Source organism: Delphinapterus leucas, chromosome 11 (assembly GCF_059928025.1).
Source record: "Delphinapterus leucas isolate spDelLeu-1000000601 "Yukka" chromosome 11, BTC_Dleu_Yukka2, whole genome shotgun sequence".
Lineage (NCBI taxonomy): Eukaryota > Metazoa > Chordata > Mammalia > Artiodactyla > Monodontidae > Delphinapterus > Delphinapterus leucas.
The window spans coordinates 36,539,964-36,562,372 of record NC_143139.1 but is presented as its reverse complement, the minus strand read 5'-3'; the positions used below and the strand labels follow the sequence as shown (position 1 = coordinate 36,562,372).

At 34.7% G+C, this 22,409-nt stretch overlaps 1 protein-coding gene across 8 annotated transcripts in view; it reads right to left on the bottom strand.

Annotated features, from left to right (window-relative positions):
* ARID2 (AT-rich interaction domain 2) overlaps positions 1–22,409 on the bottom strand; it is a 169,407-nt gene that overhangs the window by 34,470 nt on the left and 112,528 nt on the right. For all 8 annotated transcript variants that reach the window (XR_016394907.1, XM_022572394.3, XM_089920574.1 and 5 more), the window contains 5 exons: positions 21,503–21,584; positions 19,451–19,585; positions 18,303–18,499; positions 15,181–18,044; positions 7,721–7,869 (listed from right to left, as the gene is read on the bottom strand). Coding sequence is in view for 7 of the 8 variants with exons in the window: in XM_022572394.3 (XP_022428102.1) it covers positions 7,721–7,869; positions 15,181–18,044; positions 18,303–18,499; positions 19,451–19,585; positions 21,503–21,584 (3,427 nt within the window). In the remaining variant the exon portion in view is untranslated. The remainder of the gene's footprint in view (positions 1–7,720; positions 7,870–15,180; positions 18,045–18,302; positions 18,500–19,450; positions 19,586–21,502; positions 21,585–22,409) is intronic.

Here is a 22,409-nt window from a genome sequence, read left to right as displayed (position 1 = left end):
GGAGGAATCAGGCTCCCTGACTTCAGACTATACTACAAAGCTACAGTAATCAAGACAGTGCGGTACTGGCACAAAAACAGAAATATAGATCAATGGAACAGGATAGAAAGCCCAGAGATAAACCCACGCACATATGGTCACCTTATGTTTGATAAAGGAGGCAGGAATGTATAGTGGAGAAAGGACAGCCTCTTCAGTAAGTGGTGCTGGGAAAACTGGACAGGTACATATAAAAGTATGAGATTAGATCACTCCCTAACACCATACACAAAAATAAGCTCAAAATGGATTAAAGACCTAGATGTAAGGCCAGAAACTATTAAACTCTTAGAGAAAAACATAGGCAGAACACTCTATGACATAAATCACAGCAAGATCTTTTTTGACCCACTTCCTGGAGAAATGGAAATAAAAACAATAAACAAATGGGACCTAATGAAACTTCAAAGCTTTTGCACAGCAAAGGAAACCATAAACAAGACCAAAAGACAACCCTCAGAATGGGAGAAAATATTTGCAAATGAAGCAACTGACAAAGGATTAATCTCCAAAATTTGTAAGCAGCTCATGCAGCTCAATAACAAAAAAACAAACAACCCAACCCAAAAATGGGCAGAAGACCTAAATAGACATTTCTCCAAAGAAGGTATACAGACTGCCAACAAACACATGAAAGAATGCTCAACATCATTAATCATCAGAGAAATGCAAATCAAAACTACAATGAGATATCATCTCACACCGGTCAGAATGGCCATCATCAATCTAGAAACAATAAATGCTGGAGAGGGTGTGGAGAAAAGGCAACACTCTTGCACTGCTGGTGGGAATGTGAATTGATACAGCCACTATGGAGAAAAGTATGGAGTTTCCTTAAATAACTACAAATAGAACTACCCTATGACCCAGCAATCCCACTACTGGGCATATACCCCGAGAGAACCATAATTCAAAAAGAGTCATGTACCAAAATGTTCATTGCAGCTCTATTTACAATAGCCCAGAGATGAAAGCAACCTAAGTGTCCATCATCGGATGAATGGATAAAGAAGATGTGGCACATATATACAATGGAATATTACTCAGCCATAAAAAGAAACGAAATTGAGCTATTTGTAATGAGATGGATAGACCTAGAGGCTGTCATACAGAGTGAAGTAAGTCAGAAAGAGAAAGACAAATACCGTTCGCTAACACATATATATGGAATTTAAGAAAAAAAAATGTCATGAAGAACCTAGGGGTAAGACGGGAATAAAGACACAGACCTACTAAAGAATCGACTTGAGGATATGGGGAGGGGGAAGGGTAAGCTGTGACAAAGCGAGAGAGAGGCATGGACATATATACACTACCAAACATAAGGTAGGTAGCTAGTGGGAAGCAGCCACATAGCACAGGGAGATCAGCTCGGTGCTTTGTGACCGCCTGGAGGGGTGGGATACGGAGGGTGGGAGGGAGGGAGACGCAAGAGGGAAGCGATATGGGAACATATGTATATGTATACTGATTCACTTTGTTATAAAGCAGAAACTAACACACCATTGTAAAGCAATTATACTCCAATAAAGATGTAAAAAAAACCAAAAAATGGGCAGAAGACATAAATAGACATTTCTCCAAAGAAGAAATACAGTTGACTAATAGGCACATGAAAGGATGCTCAATATCACTAATTATTAGAGAAATGGAAGCCAAAACTACAGTGAGGTATCACCTCATACCAGTCAGAATGGTCATCATCAGAAAGCCTACAAATAACAAATGCTGGAGAGGGTGTGCAGAAAAAGGAACACCCCTAACTGTTGGTTGGAATGTAAATTGGTGCAGCCACTATGGAGAACAGTACGGCGCTTCCTTAAAAAACTAAAAACTAAACATAGAGTTACCATAAGACCCTGCAATCCCACTCCCCGGCATATATTTGGAGAGAACTCTAATTTGAAAAGATACATGCACTTCAATGTTCATAGCAGAACTATTCACAATAGCCAAAACATGGAAACAACCTAAATGTCAATTGACAGATGAATGGATAAATAAGATGTGGTGTATATATATATTTATATATACACACACACACACACACACACACACATACATACAATGGAATATTACTCAGGCAAAAATGAATGAAGTAATGCCATTTGTAGCAACATGGATGGACCTAAAGATTATCATACTAAGTGAACTAAGTCAGACAGAGAAAGACAACTATCATACGATATCACTTATAAGTGGAATCTAAACAAATTATACTAATGAACTTATCTACAAAACAGAAACAGATTCAACAGACACAGAAAACAAATTTACAGTTACCAAAGTGGGGTAGTGAGGGATAAATTAGGAGCTTGGGATTAACAGATAAACACTGCATTAAATAAAACAGATAAATAACAAGGTCCTACTTTATAGCACAAGGAACTATGTTCAGTATCTTGTAATAACCAGTAATGGAAAAAAATCTGAAAAAACATATATATAACTGAATCACTTTGCTGTATACCAGAAACAAACACAACATTGTAAATGAACTATTCTTCAATTAAAATAAATAAATAAATAAATAAATAAATAAAATGCAGTATCATTCAATTAGTTTGCAAGAACAACAGGCTGTTTAACAGCTCCACTTCAATAGCAACAAAACATTAGCATAATTATGCATGAAATTAAAAAGATGAATTTCATGATTTCAAGAGTATTTCTTCCATCTAGGTCTAAGTATTTTTTTTTAATCTTTCTTTACTCTGACAGCCATTAAAATTAAATCTCAAAATAAACTGAACCTAGTACTGCTTCATCACATTGTACTGAACTAAGATTAAAAAACCAAAATGAAGGCTATTCAATTACATTGCTCTTATTTAAAGTGTGACTAATAATGATGAGTTTTTAGTAAGAGCAAATATGTTATAAACACAATAATATACATTTTAAAGTCATTTATAATGTTTGTGCCATTTTAAATGATTCTTTTTTTTTTTTTTTTTTTTTTGCGGTACATGGGCCTCTCATTGCTGTGGCCTCTCCCGTTGCAAAGCACAGGCTCCGGACACGCAGGCTCAGCGGCCATGGCTCAGGGGCCCAGCCGCTCTGCAGCATGTGGGATCTTCCCGGACCAGGGCACGAGCCCGTGTCCCCTGCATTGGCAGGCGGGCTCTCAACCACTAAGCCAACAGGGAAGCCCTAAATGATTCTCTTTTATTTGCTGGCTTGTGCATGTTTTATGATGCATATGTCAAATTAGTATAACAATACATTGTGACATTATAAACAAGTGTACATGCAATGGGGCTACACCCTCACAACATTTTTAGGACAGGGATAAAAAAAAAAAGAAAGAAGATAAATATTACCACTCTACTATTATATAAATGTTCTGGAAACATTAGATATTATAATTGGATGAGAGGACAAACTAAGAGGCATAAATACAGAAAACAACCACCAGTTAAAAATACAGTAGAAGTTAAGATCATTTATGGTTAACAAGAAAAAAGAACTATAACTAGCAATAAACTTAATAAAGTTGCAGGATTTATGTGAAGAAAATGTTAAAGCTCTACTGGGGTGAAAAAGACTATAATACCATGGGATGATACTTTTTTCTTGTAAGGAAAAAATCAATACTGGAAAAATAGTCACTACCTAAAAACAAACAAAAATACCTATTCACTAAAAGGAATTAAAATGAAAATCCCAACATGCTTTCCTGGGGGAATCTCTGGAAACATTCTAAAGTTCATTTGAAAGGATAAATATCTGTGCAGGTATCAAGTCTGATTTATACATCACTCTAATTTCAAAACCTAACACAGTGCCTGGTGCAAGGTAAGTGCTTGAAACAATAATGAGAAACACTGAAAAAGAAAATTAGGAGGTGGAACTTGCCATCCAACATCAAAACTGAAAGTGACAGTATGATAAGGACAGAGACCACTCGGATAACAAGTGATTCAGAAACAGAAAAAAAGCATACAAAAATTTAGTACATATCGAGGGTGGCCATTCGAATGCCTAAAGAAAAAATGCACTCATCAATATGTTAGTCATTTGGAAAACAATAGTTAGATTCACACTTCACTTTATACATGAAACTAAATTACAGATGGATCAAAAAAAATATTCAAGTGCAGAAGGCAACAAAATGTGTATTTTATGATCTAAGCATTGAGAAGGTCTTTCTAAACATGAAATAAAAACCATTAGTTTTTCTAGGCCGTCCACTGAAAAGTCCTAGAAGCAATAACCAACTTAAAAGCAATGGGTACTCCCTGAAGCCTAGACTAATTATCATTTCCCATTAAAAGACTCCAGACGTCCTTGGAGAAATAGTTGATTCCCCATATGGGGCAGGAAATATACAAGTTAAGTCTGGAACATTCCATCTAACAGAGAGCAAGGAAGCTATCAAAGACATATTAAGATCATAACCAGCTTGAAGGGGCCTTCACTGGCCAAAGATGGGACAAGTTGAACACTAAGAAGGATATAATAACTGCAATGCACTGAAATACTTCAAATATGTTTATGTTTATAAGTTCGTTCCCAGTGATACTAAAATCAAAAGCAAATTAAAAAATAGAAAACCTAACCTCATAGTCAGCTTTCTGCAGTGTTAGTAAACAACTCATTATTTTGAAAATTGGTAAATAAGAGAAATAATAACCTCTCTAGCCTTTTCTCTAGAAACTATTCTTTAGAGAAATCAGAGTTGATAAAAAGGAAAGCTTTACATTTTATAAACAATAAAATAATGTATCTAGGCCATAATTTTCAATGGCTGTTTACATCACAAAAAGAGACACAAGATAGTACCTATCGCCTGATGGGAGTACACAATGCCATTTCTAAAACACACTTCATAAAAATCAGACTGGAATCTGATCAAACAGATTCCTAACTACTAACTTACAGAAAATTCAAGGTCAGAGTAACATGCTACACAATAGCAGCAAAATCAGACTGTGATGCTCTACAGGACAAATGACCTGCTTTTATCAACAAAAAACTGCGAGGAAAAAAACTGAGAGATGGAGGGGTAATCTACAGATTAAAAGAGACTTAAAAGACTTCAACCAGAGTCAATGTTTGAATCTTGGATTCCAGTTCAAACTCTAAGTAAACAGAAGACAAGCGGAGAAATGTAAACACTGACTGGCTATCTGAAGAACTCATAATATTGAAGAAATTAATGTTATTTTTCTGCAGGGGTATAACTTATGGTTAAAGAGTAGGGTCCTCAATTTTTAGAGATACATGCCTGCAGATTAAAAAAGAAATTACTAATACGTGTGATGTAAGGGTGAATGGCGCATTTCACAATAATATATCAGTGAAGGAAATAATTTTAGTTCTGAATCTGATTGCAACAAGGAAGATTCTTCATTACTATTTTTGATCAGATATTAAAGAAATTAGAGCATAGCTATCTAGGGACAATAGCTACGACATGGATTACTCCACTTGGAACTGAAACTAAAAATGAATAGAGTTATCCCTTGGTATCCATTGCGGACCGGTTCCAGGTCCCCCTTACATACCAAAATCTGCAGATGCTCAAGTCCTTTATATAAAATGGCAAAGTATTTGCATATAACCTAAGCATATACTCCCATATACTTTAGATTACTTATAATACCTAATACAATGCAAATGCTATGTAAATAGCTGTCAGCAAACGGCAAATTCAAGTTTTGCTTTTTCAAACTTTCTGGAATTTTGGGGGGAGTATTTTTGATTCATGTTCGGTGGAACCCTCAGATGCAGATATGAAGGGTCAACTGTAATAAAAGCCTTTACTCTCCTCACATCCTTATGCTCTTGGTATCCTAAGCTTCTCATAGTTCCCTGGGCATAACTAGCTCCTTCTATAATTCCCTGCACTTGCTATGCTGACTGGAATTATTTTTGCATGACAAATTCCTACTCATTCTTTAACAACCAACTCAAAAGAAATGTCTATAGCAAAACTTCTCTAACCACCCCGGCATTATATTAACTGCCCATTATGCTGCCAGTAACGCTGTAAGACTATCTTTGTACAGTACTTATTTAAACTGTAATTTATTTGTTTTTTGGATCTGCTTCCCTAAAAGCTCAGAGTGATCTTTTATCTCTACCTCCTAGCACATGAACCCTTCTAAAAGGGTGCTCGGTAAGTATCTGCAGAATCAAACTGAACTTATTTACCAAATGCAGTATCTAAAAAGACTTTAAAAATTGATAAGGTCTAAGAAGTCTTGTTGAGTCTTTTCCAGAAAAGACTTAAAAAGAAGAGGTAGATCATCAAATTTTGTAACATTAATCCTACTAGCAAGATGGGAAACTGCTGTGCATTTACGTTCATTAACTCTTCCAGCAAATTTTTTTTTCTTGAAATACTCTAACACTTCATTTAAAGAAGCTATTCTGAAACTTTTTAGTCAACTAACAGCATTAACTGACTACCTACTCCATCAGCTACTATTTTGCAATGGAAAAACAAAAAACAAAATCTAAAAAAAAAAAAGTAAAGAATAGAATTTGACATCAGTGAAAAAAGTTTCAAATTAACTTACAACATAAACTTTAAAAAAATGGTCAAATTAAATAAATGAAAGAAATAGAACATAAAGCACTAATTTTAAACAAGCTTTTTGACAGATTTTTACACTATGACCTAGATATGCACACTTATATACACATATAACTGAAAACAATACTTACCCTTACCAACATAATGGAATCTGATATATTTTATTCACTTTTTTACTGAAAAGAAAAACAAGCAAAACCCTCCTGGTAGACTTGCCAAAATGATTTCATGACCCCACTGCTGGGTTGAGATTTAAAGTTTGATAAACACTGTCCAAAGAAATTTTGCATACTATTAATAATCCCTAGGCTACACTGACAGCCACAATCCTACAACAAATCTATATATGAAATCTGTCTATATCATAAAAATTATGAATAGCAAATACAATTTTCAAAAGGATGAGGCAATTTCTGCTATAGTTAGGAAAAGTAAAATGGCATCTTTGATATCTAAAAAAATGAAGGATATTATGTCTATTAAGACAAGTGCCTTAGTCCTAGAGCTCTTAAAAAGTGACAAGACAAAGGTTCTTAGCTGAGTACTGTTACAGGAACTGAGATTTTAGTTTAAACAATATTATTCTCAAGTTCAATATTATTCACAAGTTTTCCTTTAAGTCTAAGAAAGCCTTGTTTAAGAAATTCAATTCCACTTATTGTTCATCTTAGTTATTAAACTGTGAGATAATATGGTTTTTAAATTTTTCATGGGGTGTCCATCTTAAACTCAAATTTAAGACAAATCATTCTTCAATAAGAGATTATCTTTAAGTTTCTGTTATATAGGAATTCTATGACTACCACTAACTTCAAGTCACTTTAAAAAACCTATCTCTTTTCATAGGCAAATATAAAATCAAATTCTTAGCTGATTTTCTTTTGTTAAAAACTAATACTGAAATATTCTCTAATAACTACCATAAGGCAATGAAGCTCTTTCCACCATTTATATAAATTTCTTGGCTTAGGTACCACTGGATCTACGTAAACATCACTTCTAACATAAAATATTTTTGCTAAAAAGTTAGTGGTTTCAAAAGAAAATTCTCATGAAACTAGAGATGACAGGAATTTAAATACAAAGGCATTCCAGAATAAAGAGCATTTACATATATCAAATAGAACTGCCATTTACTTTTTACAAGATTGCCACAGACACATGAAGTTGTGCCCAGGTTTTCTCACTGGATCTCCATGTTGACTAGATGCACTGAATGGAGAAGGCTGAGAACTGTTAAGCTGGCTCTGTACTTGAACAGCTGGTGAAGGTGTCATAGGAGTGTTCTGTGAAAAAGCACAACCACACAGTTTGTGAAATGACACTGAAAAACATTCATATCTTATAGCATAGGCTTATGAATTTGATTACATTGATAGTTATGCACTTCCAACATATAAAATTTATATTTGTAATTTTAATGATTACCTTTTAGAAACTCTTTTAAGAGATAACTAATTTTAGAAATATGTTTAGGAAGTCAAATTCATTTCATATGAATTAGAGCAAGATTGCATTGTTGTTACTATCACAGAATATACATTATTTAGAATTAAGATTTTTTTAATTAATAAAATTGGGTAGAAACACAATTATAGATTAAAAAGAGAAATTTATTATAAATTCACCCATTTGATTTACTTACATATATTCTTCACAAAAAAATCAACTGCAAATTATTTCTTCTTTGTATAATATTTCCTTTAAGATTTTAATGAATATAAAACAATATATAGTATAAAGCAAAGGGAATTTCAGATGTTAAAAATGATGTAACCATATAAGTAAAATGTTGTAAATATTACTTTGCAGCAAAAGCTATTTTAACTAACAACTTTAGTCTTTAAAGTTGCTCGGCTATAAGTTCTGATGGATAATACAAGGATTCTAATTGTATGCATAAGTCCTTTTAATATAAGCTACATTTTTTTCTCTTCTATATCCCATCCTTTCTCTCTGAAAAACACATAATAATTATAATGTAGCTTAAAACAATTTGAGGCAATACATTTTCTTTGAAGTTTAATTCAGATTTCACTCATAACATACATACCACAAAGGAAAAAATACTAAATTTCTCACAGAAATGGTAGCACATCATTTTCAAAACATTGTTTAAAGGTAATACATTTAAACTTTGGGAAAATATTAAATATATTTGTTTATTTATAAGGTAATATTGGAAATAGTGGAGCAAAATTAAGTTAAAAATTGCTGAAAACCTCTTACTGAAAGTCATAATAATTTTTTAAAAATAGACAAAACACAAACACATAAGGCCACAGCATAAAAATGAATAAATGAAGAGAATAAAATGCCAAAAGAAAAGGTTCTTAGAAATGTGAAGTCATAAGAACTTTTGAGTTCCAAGTTCTAAGAAAAAAAAACATCTACTTTGGGATGTGATTGAAGTTATTTCTCTAATAGGGTCCCATTCTTATTATTTTATCATGTTGTTAGTGAGAAAACATATACATGCACGAAAAACATGCATTTTAGGGCAGTACAGGTATCATGGGTAGGATGTGGACTTTCCAGCTTGACAGATCAGGACTCAGAATTTCAATCTACCTTTTAACTAGCTATGTGACCCTGGGCAAACTACTTAACCTCTCTGATCCTCAATTCCCTCATCTATAAAGTGTAAATAATAAAATCTAACTTTTGGGATGGTGGGAAGACGAGAGAAACTATACATGAAGAGCCTGGCTCTGATTCTCAGTAAATGCCAATTGTTACAATTATTATTTATGCTAATAGAAAAGTCCAGAGGGAAGCCATATTTTGGAGGAAAGATGATGAGTTCACTTTGGAGACAGGGACAGATCAGTAAGTGCAATTATCTATCAACAGAAGTTAAAGCTGGGAACATGGATTGACAATCATTCACCTGTGGATTCTTAAAGCCATATAAACTAAGAGTAAGAAAGCAGAACTGGGGGGTGTGGGGAGAGAAGAGGATCAGAGAGAAAGGAAGGGACGATAACATTAGAATCAATCTATTTACAACAACAACAGCAAAAACTTAGTCAAACTGTTTCCTTGAAATGAAAATACTGCATAAAAAATTCCAGGAAACTCTAATAAAATAGGAGTAGCCAAAAGGATCAGTTTGAGCCAAATACAAATACTGACACAAATATAATCCCAGAATTTTAACTAAAGGGTAAATTTGTCAGAGCTATCAAATTCCTTCATAATGAACTTTCTGGTTCCCTACACTATTACCGTTTACATTTGGTATTTTATTGACTCTCCTGTCATATATTTGTAAATTAAGCTTATTTTTGTTTTTATAAGTGCTAACAAAGCTTTATCCTATTTTTTCTTCTTCAATGTAGAACTCTTACTGGTCTCATACAGAAAAGTTAAATAACAGGGAATCATAGGGTATTTTAGCCCCAATTGTTAATGATTAATGAGGGATGTGGCAAGGATAACTGCAGTTAATCCAAGCTGTTAAATTAAGAAGGAATAAAAGACATATTAACCAAATGCAATGTGCAGAAAACTTGTAGATCCTAATTCAAACAAAATGTTTAAGAAACACATTTTTAAAGACAACTAGGGAACACTGAGCATGAACTGGGTGTCATATAATATTAAACTACTATTATCCATATAATGGGTATATATATATATTTATTTAAAAGTATTTATAAACATATACTAAAGTATTTATTGGTGAAATGAAATAATGTTTGGGATTTACTTTACTTCAGGGAAAAAAATGGTCGTGGGGAAGAGATGAAACTAGAAAGGCAAAATGGTGACAATATCTAAAGCTGGGTGAAGGATACATGGAGGCTTATTGGCTCTACTTTTCTGTATGTTTAAAAATTTTCACAGTAAAAAACAAGAAACCACAAAAAAAATTAAACAGAGATAAATATATCAACGAAACAAAAAGAAGTACAGTACTTATAAAAGGTACCAAATGAGAAATTCCAAGACTCATATTTTCTTTGACTAAAGGAGTGTTTTTAGGTTTCCTCCTATAATAAAAAATTACACATTTCTTTCAACAAAACTAATTTTTAAATAGGTTGTTTATATTGTATTGCATGTTTTTCCAAGTACTACTTAATTATGTTTTAAGAACTAGGTCTTTTACATAAGATGCAAAATATATTTCTTTTAGGATGTAAAAGTGCCCGATCATTAACCATAACCCTAACTCAAATGTGAATGTAAAAGTAGGTCTCAAAATCATGTTTTTGGAATGATCACTCTTCAGCAATATTCTTTACCATTGCTCTACTCTATTGAAGTAGAACTAATTTTTCATATTATAGTACCTCTCCAGTAGTGTGTGACCAGAAAAGTAAAATTACACAAAGAATATGAAATAATTCTGATTCCTTTTATAATGTAAAATTATCTAAAAATGTTAATGTAGCAGTTTTATTTTTGGCAAAGATATTTCTTTTTGTTAAAATAAGAAATTATAATCTTGCCTTTATCATCTTTTCAAGAATAAACTCTGGCTGAAAAGTCTAGACTGTACTGATGATACTTTCTGATATATGACGGGATTTGAAGTTCTTAAATGTTTACTTTCTTATTAATATTAAGCTTTAAAAAAACCTTAGAATAAGACTAAAATTTAAACATTCAAACTGTGTTAGAAAAACTACAAAGTCATAATTTATTTTTCTCAAAATAAATTATTTACTAAGTAGTAATGAAATACTGTGTTCAATTCTAGCTACACATTTTGAAAGCCACTTAGAAAATGGAACTGGTTGAGGTGAACAGGATGATGAATAAACCAGACACTATAACACCTAAGGTCTAATTGAAATGAATAGGAAAATACACTCTAAAGAAGAGGTGAGTAAGGAGAGATACTTTTAAATGCTTGTAAGGAAAAAGAATTAGATTTACTCTAAATGTGATATAAAAGAGATTACACTTAGTCTAAATGTAGTACAGATCTTTAGAGAACAGAATTAAGACAATAACAGAAATCACTGGAAAAGAGGTCTCTGTGAGCGTGGGAGAATTCATTCAGCTCTTAAAAATGAGGGTTATGGACAAGATAATATCTAAGGCTCTTTCTGCTCTAATATTCCCTTATTTTCCTAAACTATTCAGTTTTTTTCCTCTTATTAAGTATAACTAGATAATATATACATACCAAGCCTGTCTTATAAGAACACATTGAAATGTAAACAAAAAAATACGTTTAGTGGTAATGACTTTAGTTATTACAGTGTACTACTAGTCTACTAATCTAAGCAGTAATACTCTTTAAAAAAAAAACATTAAAATGACATTCTTGTGACTCTTGCTAAAATGATTTTCTATGGCTATGACTAAACACTGCCCCCTTGAGGCTGCAGGTATGCTTTCTGATGGGCTGAGTAACTTTTCAAACGCTTTATCAAAGAAAGAAAGGGACCAGGAAGATACCCATATTCAGTGTTGGCACCATTTCAGAAAGGATTCATGTATGAAGGACAGGAAACTGAGGAGCAGCATCTATAAAATGCCTTAAATAAGTACATCCTTAAGTAAACTATCTTTATATACAAGAATTAGGTATGGCATCAGATCATGGGATGAACAGATACAGATATACTCAACATGTGTTTTACATGCTCCTGAAAAAGACAAGTCTTTAGGTAAGTATTTATAACTAATTTTCTTTCATTTTTATTATTTTACATGCCAATCTAATACTATGCCTCCAGCAGATACAAATTCATGAATAGTGGAAGAGAGTACGGCTTTCAGAAACGGTACCCATATTGCACTCTAACTTGCAAATGTAACAGATTGAAAAAAAATAGTTACAAATAAAGAAATGTGCCTTGAAGTACAATTTATTTTGTATTTATATAACCTACCCAGCTAAATACTACTTAAAAACAAAATCTATGGCTATATTACTTTCACATATCTTTCTCCTTTATTTGTTGCTAGCTTTTTTTCTGTAATGAAATTAATACAGCTGATTAATGGGAGTGAGAAGGAACAAAACTGAGCAAAGAAAAATTAAGTAACAATGGTGTTAGGAAGGATTACCCATTGGCCATTCTCAGCAGGGACGTTTCCCTGCAGCCTTTCCAGCTCTGAGCATTCTGCAAAAGTCTGGAAGTCCCTTCTTGGGGTAAAGGTGCCTCCTTAACATCCCCAGACCCCTTAAAATGGTGGAAATAACAAGGTATGGCTAAAAAAAAAAAATCACATTTAAATTCCTCTATTTCATTTACCCCTTTAAAGTACCAATGCAAATAGTGAATAAAATGGTGTTAAACCAAGGCCTAAAATGCAACTTTGAGAGTATATAAAGAAATTTAAAGACTCTGGGCAACAATGGAAATGGTTTTTTATTAGCAGGCTCTTGAGAAGGCCCAACAGCCTCCCTTCAAAGGAAACTTATGATTCCATCTTGAACAGTTGATAATTTTTTAGCCTTTATAGGTACCTTATCTTATATATAAAGATAAAATATACCTGCACCATTACTGAGTGCCAGACCGTGTAGCAGGCACTGTGCTAAGAGTTATACATACACATCCTGTTTTTTTGTTTCTCATTCTCACAGACACCATGTATGTTATGTCTCTTTTTCCTTGCAAAGTTATAAATTTCTACATGCCAACCAAATACCAACTTTAGACCGTAGCTATTTTAAATAAACTACATTCCTGGAGAGAATACATAAAAAGTTTATACACATTTTTCAGATTAGGAATAAAATATATTAATTTTATGGCTTGAGTTAGATGTATGCATGTCCAATATGTTAAATTCTAGCATTAATATCCTAAAATTATCATTCGGTGGTACTCACATCCTATAACCTAATAGTTAAAATAATATGTTACATATAAAAGGGATATCTAGGACTTTACAAAGAAATCTTTTAGAATAGTGGAGAAATGGGTTAATAGCATGAGTTTTGATTTCAGACACACACCCAGGTTTCAGTCCTAGTACTACCTCATATTAGTTGGTAACCGTGGGCGAGTTATTTAGCATTGGAGGGCCTCATCTTTAAAATGAAATTAAAATTTTTACCTAATAGACTTTCTCTGAGGATCAAATAACAAAATGCTTTAGTGCAAAATTCCCAACACAGGTCCTAGTCTTAGCCAGTATTGTTGTTCGTTTTATGTTATTTAGGTATCTTTATTGAATATAACCACACTGGAAGGCTGACACAAAAAATGAGGGTGGATGAAACAATTCCATAGTAATAGAGATTTTCTCTAATTTGGCTTGGTCTACTATAACTCTTTGGGATTATAAAGGAATCTAAAAGGAAAAAAAGTCAAACACATAATCAAGATGAATTGGGAAATTATTAAATATAAAATTAAAACAATGTGCTGAATGCTTACTATATGTTAAACACTTCATCACTAAAAAAAACTTTTTTAGTGTGCTTAATAAATGAAAAACTCAACTTGTAAAAGTTTAAGTAAAAATGATTTAGTATTTTCCACCAAAACTCCTTATTAATTATTGCCATGTACATAATATCCACTAAAGAATACTCAACCTATTTAGGTAGCTTGAAATAGATCTAAGCAATACTAACATATGAATTAAAAACCTCATTCTGCCCCCAGAGCAGCTTTATCCATTCACATGAAGAAAGACGCATATTAGTGAATGACGTGCTCTGAAGCAAGGGATTCTTCGTTTTTTCATCTTCTATTTTGCTCCCCCACCACCACCCCTGCTTTGCCATCTAGATTTGGTACCAATACCAACAATCTGCTGTTATCATCATAAGCACAGAGAAGAAACCCAAGCCAGAAGAACGCTAGAAGAGCTGGCAACAGTCACAGAAGGTTCCGGCTATGCAGTAATTAGGAAAGAGAGAATGAGGAAGTAGTAATCCAGGAAATAGCATACAAGATTGTCCTTAAAATCTTTACAGGCTGATTGGACCCTCAATTCAGTAGCACTGATTCAAGAAAACACTTTTATTTACTAAGGCATGCAGAGACAGGATAGTATATATTCAAAAGGGAATAGCAGAAACATGACAGTAAAGCAAAGGAATAAGAGACACAAAATTTAAAATACTGGAATAGCTGAAACAAACTGAAATTATAAGAAATAAACCTTTTCAAAGAATAAAGGCAACTAATTCAATACATAGATATAATAAGAACACACTTGATAAAATTCTTATGGAATTCACCTTTTTTACAAAAGTACTGTGAAAGGAGGCACAAAAATACACTCATGTCAAAATCAAATACAGAAATCCCCTTTTGGAGAACCCTTAGCAACCCCGCAACCCCCCTAACATAGGAGACTAAGTTACGTTTTAAAAATCCCCCAAAGACGTTAGATTAGAAGTGCTTCTCTTTCTTGGCTCTACAAAATTACTAATTTGGGTCTATAACAAAATAGAAAGATGCTTTAAACCATGTGCTAAAGTTAACAACTGAAAACTGTTTAATATTATAAAAAACAGAGAAAAATAAAAGAGCACAACAGCTTAAGTACATTGATGAGCCGACCCAATTAACTTTTCAAGGTAAAACATGGAAAAACAGTGCATTTCCCCCTAAAATCATATTGACACATCAGGATTTCTGTAAGAGAAATGTGATACGAGAATGACTCACCTGTGGGACCACATTCTGTACGTAGGTTGATGGGTGCTGCTGCTTTTGCTGAACAGCACTTTCTATTGCTACTTTAGCTACAGTGCTTGGATCTGCTCCTGCTGGCACGGCAACCATTGTTGCACTGCAGCCAGCATTGTTGGGGTCACTGATTGTAACAATTCTAACTCCCACTTTATTTGGAATTCCTGTGACTGTTTCCCTATCATTATCCTCTGCTGGCCTCTTCACAGTTTTGCATTCTGCTGTGCCATTTGTAGACCGAACGTCAGATGACAGGGCAGGAAAATGGGACACTCTTGATCCTGAGTGGGGAACGGCTATGATTTGATGCCCCTGTATAACAGAGGTTGTAGAATGTGGTGAGACAACTACACTTGGGCGTTGCTGAGGCACATCTGAATTCAAACTTGAAGCTAGAGGTCCGTTAGGCAAATCAGTACCACTAAATTGCTGTGTTGCCACATTTGAAGCCTCCTGTATACTGCTCACAGATGGCGAACCACCCAAAGTTAATACAGGTCCATTAGAAATTCTTTCTAGTTGATCACCTTTGGCAGTATCTTGCTGAGTGGCATCGAAAGTCCCTTGTGGTTCCATTGGAGATATCTCACCATTTCCTACATGATTGGAAGTTTTGTGATTTGGAATGTTTTTGCTTAAATGAGAACCATCTCCTTTATCAAAATCACAGATTCCATTAACTAGAGGTTTTTTCAAATCACTTTTAATATCCTGCATGTCCATTTGTTCTGAGTTCTGTTTTCCAGATGCTCCATTCTCACCTAATTCTAATGATGGCCCATTACTGATTAGTGAGCACTGATTAGCCTCACTTTGAATTTTCCCTGAGTTTGAAGGAGGTAGACTTGAGTCACTGTACTTTCTCCCATTTAAGAGACTTCCCACCTGCATTTCATTTTCCTTCGTATCCCCATTGCTGGTGTTCGTGGTTCCTCGTCTGCAGGATGGGTTCTCCATGACTTCAATTTTACGTTCATGAACGTGTAAACCTGTTGCTTCTTTTGCTTCCTCTTCCTTTTGGCAAATTATTTTATCACCTTTGAATGGGGGAGTAGCAGTAGTACAAGATGATTGTCCAGCTGGAGATGCTTGAGAGGCTGGAAGCGTTTGCACCTGAAGTCCAACTCCTGCCTGGGTCCCGCTCATGGTAATTCCTGCTGGAGCAATGAGCTGAGTTGCATTTCCCTGACTCACAGTTGCAGTTGCAAAACTTGTATTTGGCACAACTGTTATAGTTACCTGGTTGCCAGAAGTCCCTTGGAAAATGGTTGCTGGGCTATTTGAGATCAGCGGACCTGGTAATATTTGTAAGTTCGAGATGGGCACGGTTTGCACTCCCCCTGTGGGTGGCATCGCACTTTGGACCAACTGAACATTTTGCTGCCCAACCAATAGCTGCTGAGCTGGAGTTTGCCCCTGCACTCCAAAACCTGCTGCTTGATTATTGGCCACCTGGTATACCACCTGAGGGCTAGGAGCTCTTGCATTATTAGGGGGAGGAATCTGTGGAGCTGGGAGAATAAGCTTACCACCTGGAGTTGAAGGACCACGCTTTGGAAGCAACAACTGTTTTATCAGACTCGACTCACCAGAAGCAGGCTGACCAACTCCTGCATTTGTTTGCTGTGGTTGAACCTGCACTTGTACTTGTTGTGGCTGCTGAACTTGTACTTGTACCTGTTGTGGTGGGGGTGCTGGTGAATGCTGCTGCTGTTGCTGCCTTTTCACAGATAGCATTTGACTGACAGTAGGAGGTGGTCCCTGTGACTGAGGGGTGGAAGAAGATGACACGGCAGTAGGGACCTGGCTATTAGTAGCTGGGACAGGTGATGGTGAGGAAGATGGAGTAATGTTTGGTTGTCCAGCTAGCTGAACTGCCTGACCAGCTGGAAGAGCTGCAGGATTAGCAAGAACAATTTGGTGAATGGCTGGTGCATAAGTTTGACCTTGTTGAGCTGGCTGACTTACAATCACTACACTTTGTTGGGTTGGCTGCTGTGGTTGTTGAATAGGCTGTTGGACCACCGTTGATGAAACTTGCTGAGAAGGGAGAGGTTTAGGTGCAATGTTCTGAAACCCTACCCTTGAGGGCTGTGGACTCGGGACACCAGCAATGGTAACCATTTGTCCTGTAGCTACCTGAAAATTCTGTACTGAAGTTGCCGAGACAATGTTGGACGCAGAAGTCGTTACGTACTGTGGGGGTGCTATGAGAACAGTGTCCTGTGGCTGACCGCCAGCTGACGTCTGCTGAGACGAAGTCTGCACAGGTTGGGGCGATGTGGTGATTAACTGTTGACCCTGTGAAACTGCAGAAGTACATGCTGGCATGTTCTGTACTCTGCCAAATATATGACTCTGTGGGACACCTTGTTGAATTACCGTAACAGGAGTGCCGGAAGGTATCTGTCCCGGTACCACTGTGTGTAATGGAGACTGTTGTGGAATTACAGATGGATGGTGAAGCAATGTCTGGGAATTCACAACTGTAACAGGTTGGGGCCCTGTACTATGATTCTGAACCACAGAACTCTGAGCAGCTCCTCCTCCCACAGCAATACTAACAGGAACTGCTGTCTGGGGTATAGAATTCTGGATTACTGTAGCCTTAACGACTTCACAAGGAATTGGAGCTTTATTTTGAATGACAGTCACCGGAGCATTTTGCTGCTGGTGGGTATGAACTGAAGGATTTGGTGGAATTCTCGAAACAGTCTGTGCCACGGTATGAACACCTTGTACTGGAAAAGACATTTGTGTTGCAGTCAAAGTTGAAGATTGGTTGGTAACAGGAGTCCTCTGAAAATGGTTTCCTACAGTTTGTGGTCCGTGAGGGATTCCTGAAAATATAGGGAAAAGTCAAAATTCATAATGAAATGACTGCAAAGCTGCATGTAGAAATTATTTTACTCAATTTGAGAGAAAACAGTCTTAAGAAATTAACAAGTTTGCATCATATGAATCTGATAAAATAATAGAACGAGAAATAAAATGTTACTGGAAAAACAAGGAAAAGTTACACATCTTAAAGGTATATAAGCTTTCATTTAGTCTTCTTATTAAATCGGTAATATTTAAAACACAATAAAAATTAATACCTGCGGGTGAAGGACTTGGAGATACATCAGGAACAGAATCAACACGAACAACGGGAGTAGAAACAGGTTGCTGCTGATAGTACATCTGAATGGGAAGTGGGATAGCCCTCCTTTTTACTCCTACTACATGAATATGTGCCTGCCCATTGTTACTGGAATCCTCCACCCTCTTCACTGTATGATTTGGAAAGACCGTTCTGTAAAGTACACACATACTCAGTTTTAATAACTAACACATTAACAAAAACCACTAACTTCTAACTGCTACACGAATGGCAGCAGCATATTCACTGCTACTTATGTATGAACTAGTATGAATCATAGTTATATTCTGCAAGGGTGGGAAGCAAGGAATTAAATATAAAAGGTCAATTCTCCAATTTTAAAAATCATTATTTATTAACACTGTTGGGTTTAAAACAATTCTACTGTAATTAACAAAAAAGCTGCATCTAGGCAATGCCTATTTGATGAACTTTGCAAAATATCAAAACGCCATGGGACTTCCCTGGTGGTGCAGTGGTTAGGAATCCGCCTGCCAATGCAGGGGACATGGGTCCGGGAAGATCTCACATGCCGCAGAGCAACTAAGCCTGTACGCCACAACTGCTGAGCCTGTGCTCTGAAGCCCACGAGCCACAACTAATGAAGCCTGCACGCCTGGAACCTGTGCTCCGCAACAAGAGAAGCCATCGCAACAAAGAGTAGCCCCCACTCGCCACAACTAGAGAAAGCCCATGCACAACAGCGAAGACCCAATACAGCCAAAAATAAAAAGATAAATAAATAATGTATATATATTTAAAAAGCCATAATATTTGAGGACAGAGTTTAGTTATAGACTATTAGTCAAGACTTAAAAGGGTGAAAGCCATGTCTTTAATGCATAAAAGTAGGTGCAAAAAAAGTAAACGTGATTTCTTCCTTTTCTTTCTTTGATAAGCCTAGTAATGGTTGACCACAGACACCAGATGTGATTTCCAAAATTCCCTTGTATTTAAACTTCCATCACACTACAATCTAACCATACAAAATTTCAAGTAGTGGAGATATTTAAAACTAGGTAGATAGCTGGTGTGTTCTCTAAAGAGCAAGCGGTGTTGTAAATGATGAAAATTGACTTTAAAGTTATGAAATATAAATCCTACCTAAGACATTTATAAAATCCAGTTGATGTTAGGATTCCACCACGAGCCAATTTACTGCAAGTTGATAGGTACTCAGAATACATTTCTGCTCGAGAGACAGAACAATCTGGATTTACTTCAAAATGAGCATTTAACCTAAAAGAGGAGAAAAATATATGGCATTATGCAATATACTATAGGAGAGTCCATACTTAAATATACAAAACCATTTGAAGGCAATGTGTTATAAACTAATAATTATGTCTATTAATCAAATTTCACTGTCTCATGTATTATTAACAAAAATACATGCTAGGTTTTAGACAGAGTAAATAAAATAAAAAGAGATTACTTAATCATACCTATTTTAGTATAAAAAAATCATTATCAACAAATATAAAAACTGGGATGTGAGTACATCAGCAGGGTTGGTCTGCTGGCAACAAATATACTACAACGAATTTTATTCAGTGAATACTAAGGTTCCTGTCTTGTAATAATCAAAATATAACAGAAGTTCCCAATTAAGAGTTGTTGGCGATGTGACAAATGGAGGAAAAACTGAACTTAAAGTTAAACTTCTGTTGCTCTTGGATTAAATTTCTTCAGAAAAAACTCTCCCAAAGCTTTTAACTACTTCCTAAAACAATGATACTTCCCATGCTGCACACTCCCCTTCCCCTTCCGAGACTCTATTCCTAATCAATTACAAGGTAATTCAAACTTCAGTTTGTCTTTGTCATAAAGTGACTTCACCTATAAATTGGGATTGGAGGCCTAGTTATCCTTATAGGACTCTTTCTAGGACTCACCATATACATGACAGGCCAACCTACAGCTGTTTCTTATTAACTGAATCAAATGATAATTACGATAAAATAGTTTAAAATGCTTCTCTCCTCCTCCTCCCTAAAAATGGCAGAAATATGCAACAGGGATTTATAAGACCAAGTCTATAACACACACACATTTTACATTGGATGTGGTACATATTTTTTCCAACTTTCATAACCCTTTGAGTACTGAGCTTTCAAAAAGACCAGACACAAAAAACTTGTTTTTGTTTCAATATAGAAGATAAATATTTCCAAATATTATTGGATAAGATTCATCATATATAAAGGGTCAAGGTGTAACAATATAGAACATGAGGAAAAAGTAAATAATTAGAGATATTACCATAAACCTGATTTAAGCAAAGTGGAAAAGTAGAGAAAATAGTCATAGGAACACAGATAACAAAGCACCAAAAATATGGAACACAGAGTGACAGGAGCATGGAATGGGAGAAAAATAATGTTAGAGGATGGGGGAAAAGGGATCAAAGAAAGAAATTTTTTAAAGTAATACATCATTGAAAAGTGATCTTACATTTCAATCTGTTAATCTTCTAAAGAATTAAAGTTGAAATTCATAAACAATGTAGAGGCAACTAGCCATGAAAAAATGAAATGGTTCTAACCAAGTCTACATTTCTTTTTTTCAGAAAGTGGCTGAGATGTGACCAGTCAGTCTTCTCAAGAAAATATTATTTTCAAGTTGATTATTTCAATGTAGACATACTGGCTATTCTATTATTTGATTAGTTACCCCTTACTACTCACAAAAAGGAAAAATTAACTAGCAATGAATGAGAAGCTTTGCTTTTGCTCAAAAAGAGGGACATTTAACAACAAAATCTGGTTCTATTTTCTTAAAGTCAGTCCAATTCAGTTTTAATAAAACATTAATTTAAGAAAACAAATTCTATAATCTGACAAACCTTATTTTCTACAAAGCCAATGATAACTTTTTAACACAAATTTTACTTGAAAAGGAGCGGTGTAATTTAATGAAATTCTAGTCAAAGACTATTTTAACTCTGAAAATTCTGATAAATATTTTGTTTTCAAACTATTCCAAAATACAGGTGAAGTGATTTTACATTGCCCTTTCTTTGTATAAATAATATCCTACCCTAACTAAAAAGAAATACAGAGTAAAACATTCTGGATGACTGCTGAAATACATTTCCTTTTCTCATTTGCTTTATTCTTCCCAAGGATAAAGCCTTAATAGAAATAGACCACTTACCACTGACAAGCAAACTTCTCACTATCTATTTCCACTATTCCTGGAGGTGGAGCAACATGCTGTGCTACAACTGCTCTGGAAGCTAAAGAAAAAAATACATTAGCTACATCATTTTTTAAAACTATATGCCATATTTAGTTAATGGATACTGAACCAATTAATATTGACAATTAATACCTTTTAAAAAGGTGTATAAACATATTGAAAATATACAAATTTGAGAAAGAAACTTATAATGGAGCACATATTATACCAGGCACTATCTTAGATGCTTCATACAAACTCTTTTTTTAACCTCGCAATCATCTGAATAATAATGATAATATGGATTATTTCACTAATATAAACTCTATTTTTTCCATTGTCAGACACTGAGTTTTAACTTTATCTATATTACCTTTCTTAATTCTGTGAGGTGGGAACCTGAGACTCAAAGTGATTAAAATAACTAGGCGAAGGTCACACAGCACAACACATCAATAAATAAGCATCTCTCAGTTTAGTTACAGAAGCAGATTGCATCACAAATAATTTCACTTCTGAATTTAAAAGATTAACATTAACTCTATAAGTGGCATATATAAAATTTCTGGGTATGATGAACAAATAGCTAACTTCTATGTTGGAACTAATGAAAACAAGAAAAATAAGAGATAATATAAACTTAGTCATATTACAATAAGTTTATAATAAAATATGAATCTTACATATTTATAGATAAAAATTATACTGTTTCACCATTGAATTAGCATTATTAACTTATACTTTTTAAACCTACAAAATGTACCTACTTTTTTTCAGGTGACATTTTAGCAAAACTTCTCAGAACCCTCAAAAAAAAAAAACAAATGAATTTCTAAATTATGGGAACTAGAGGAGCCCCACAGCTCAGCCCAATCTGTGAATG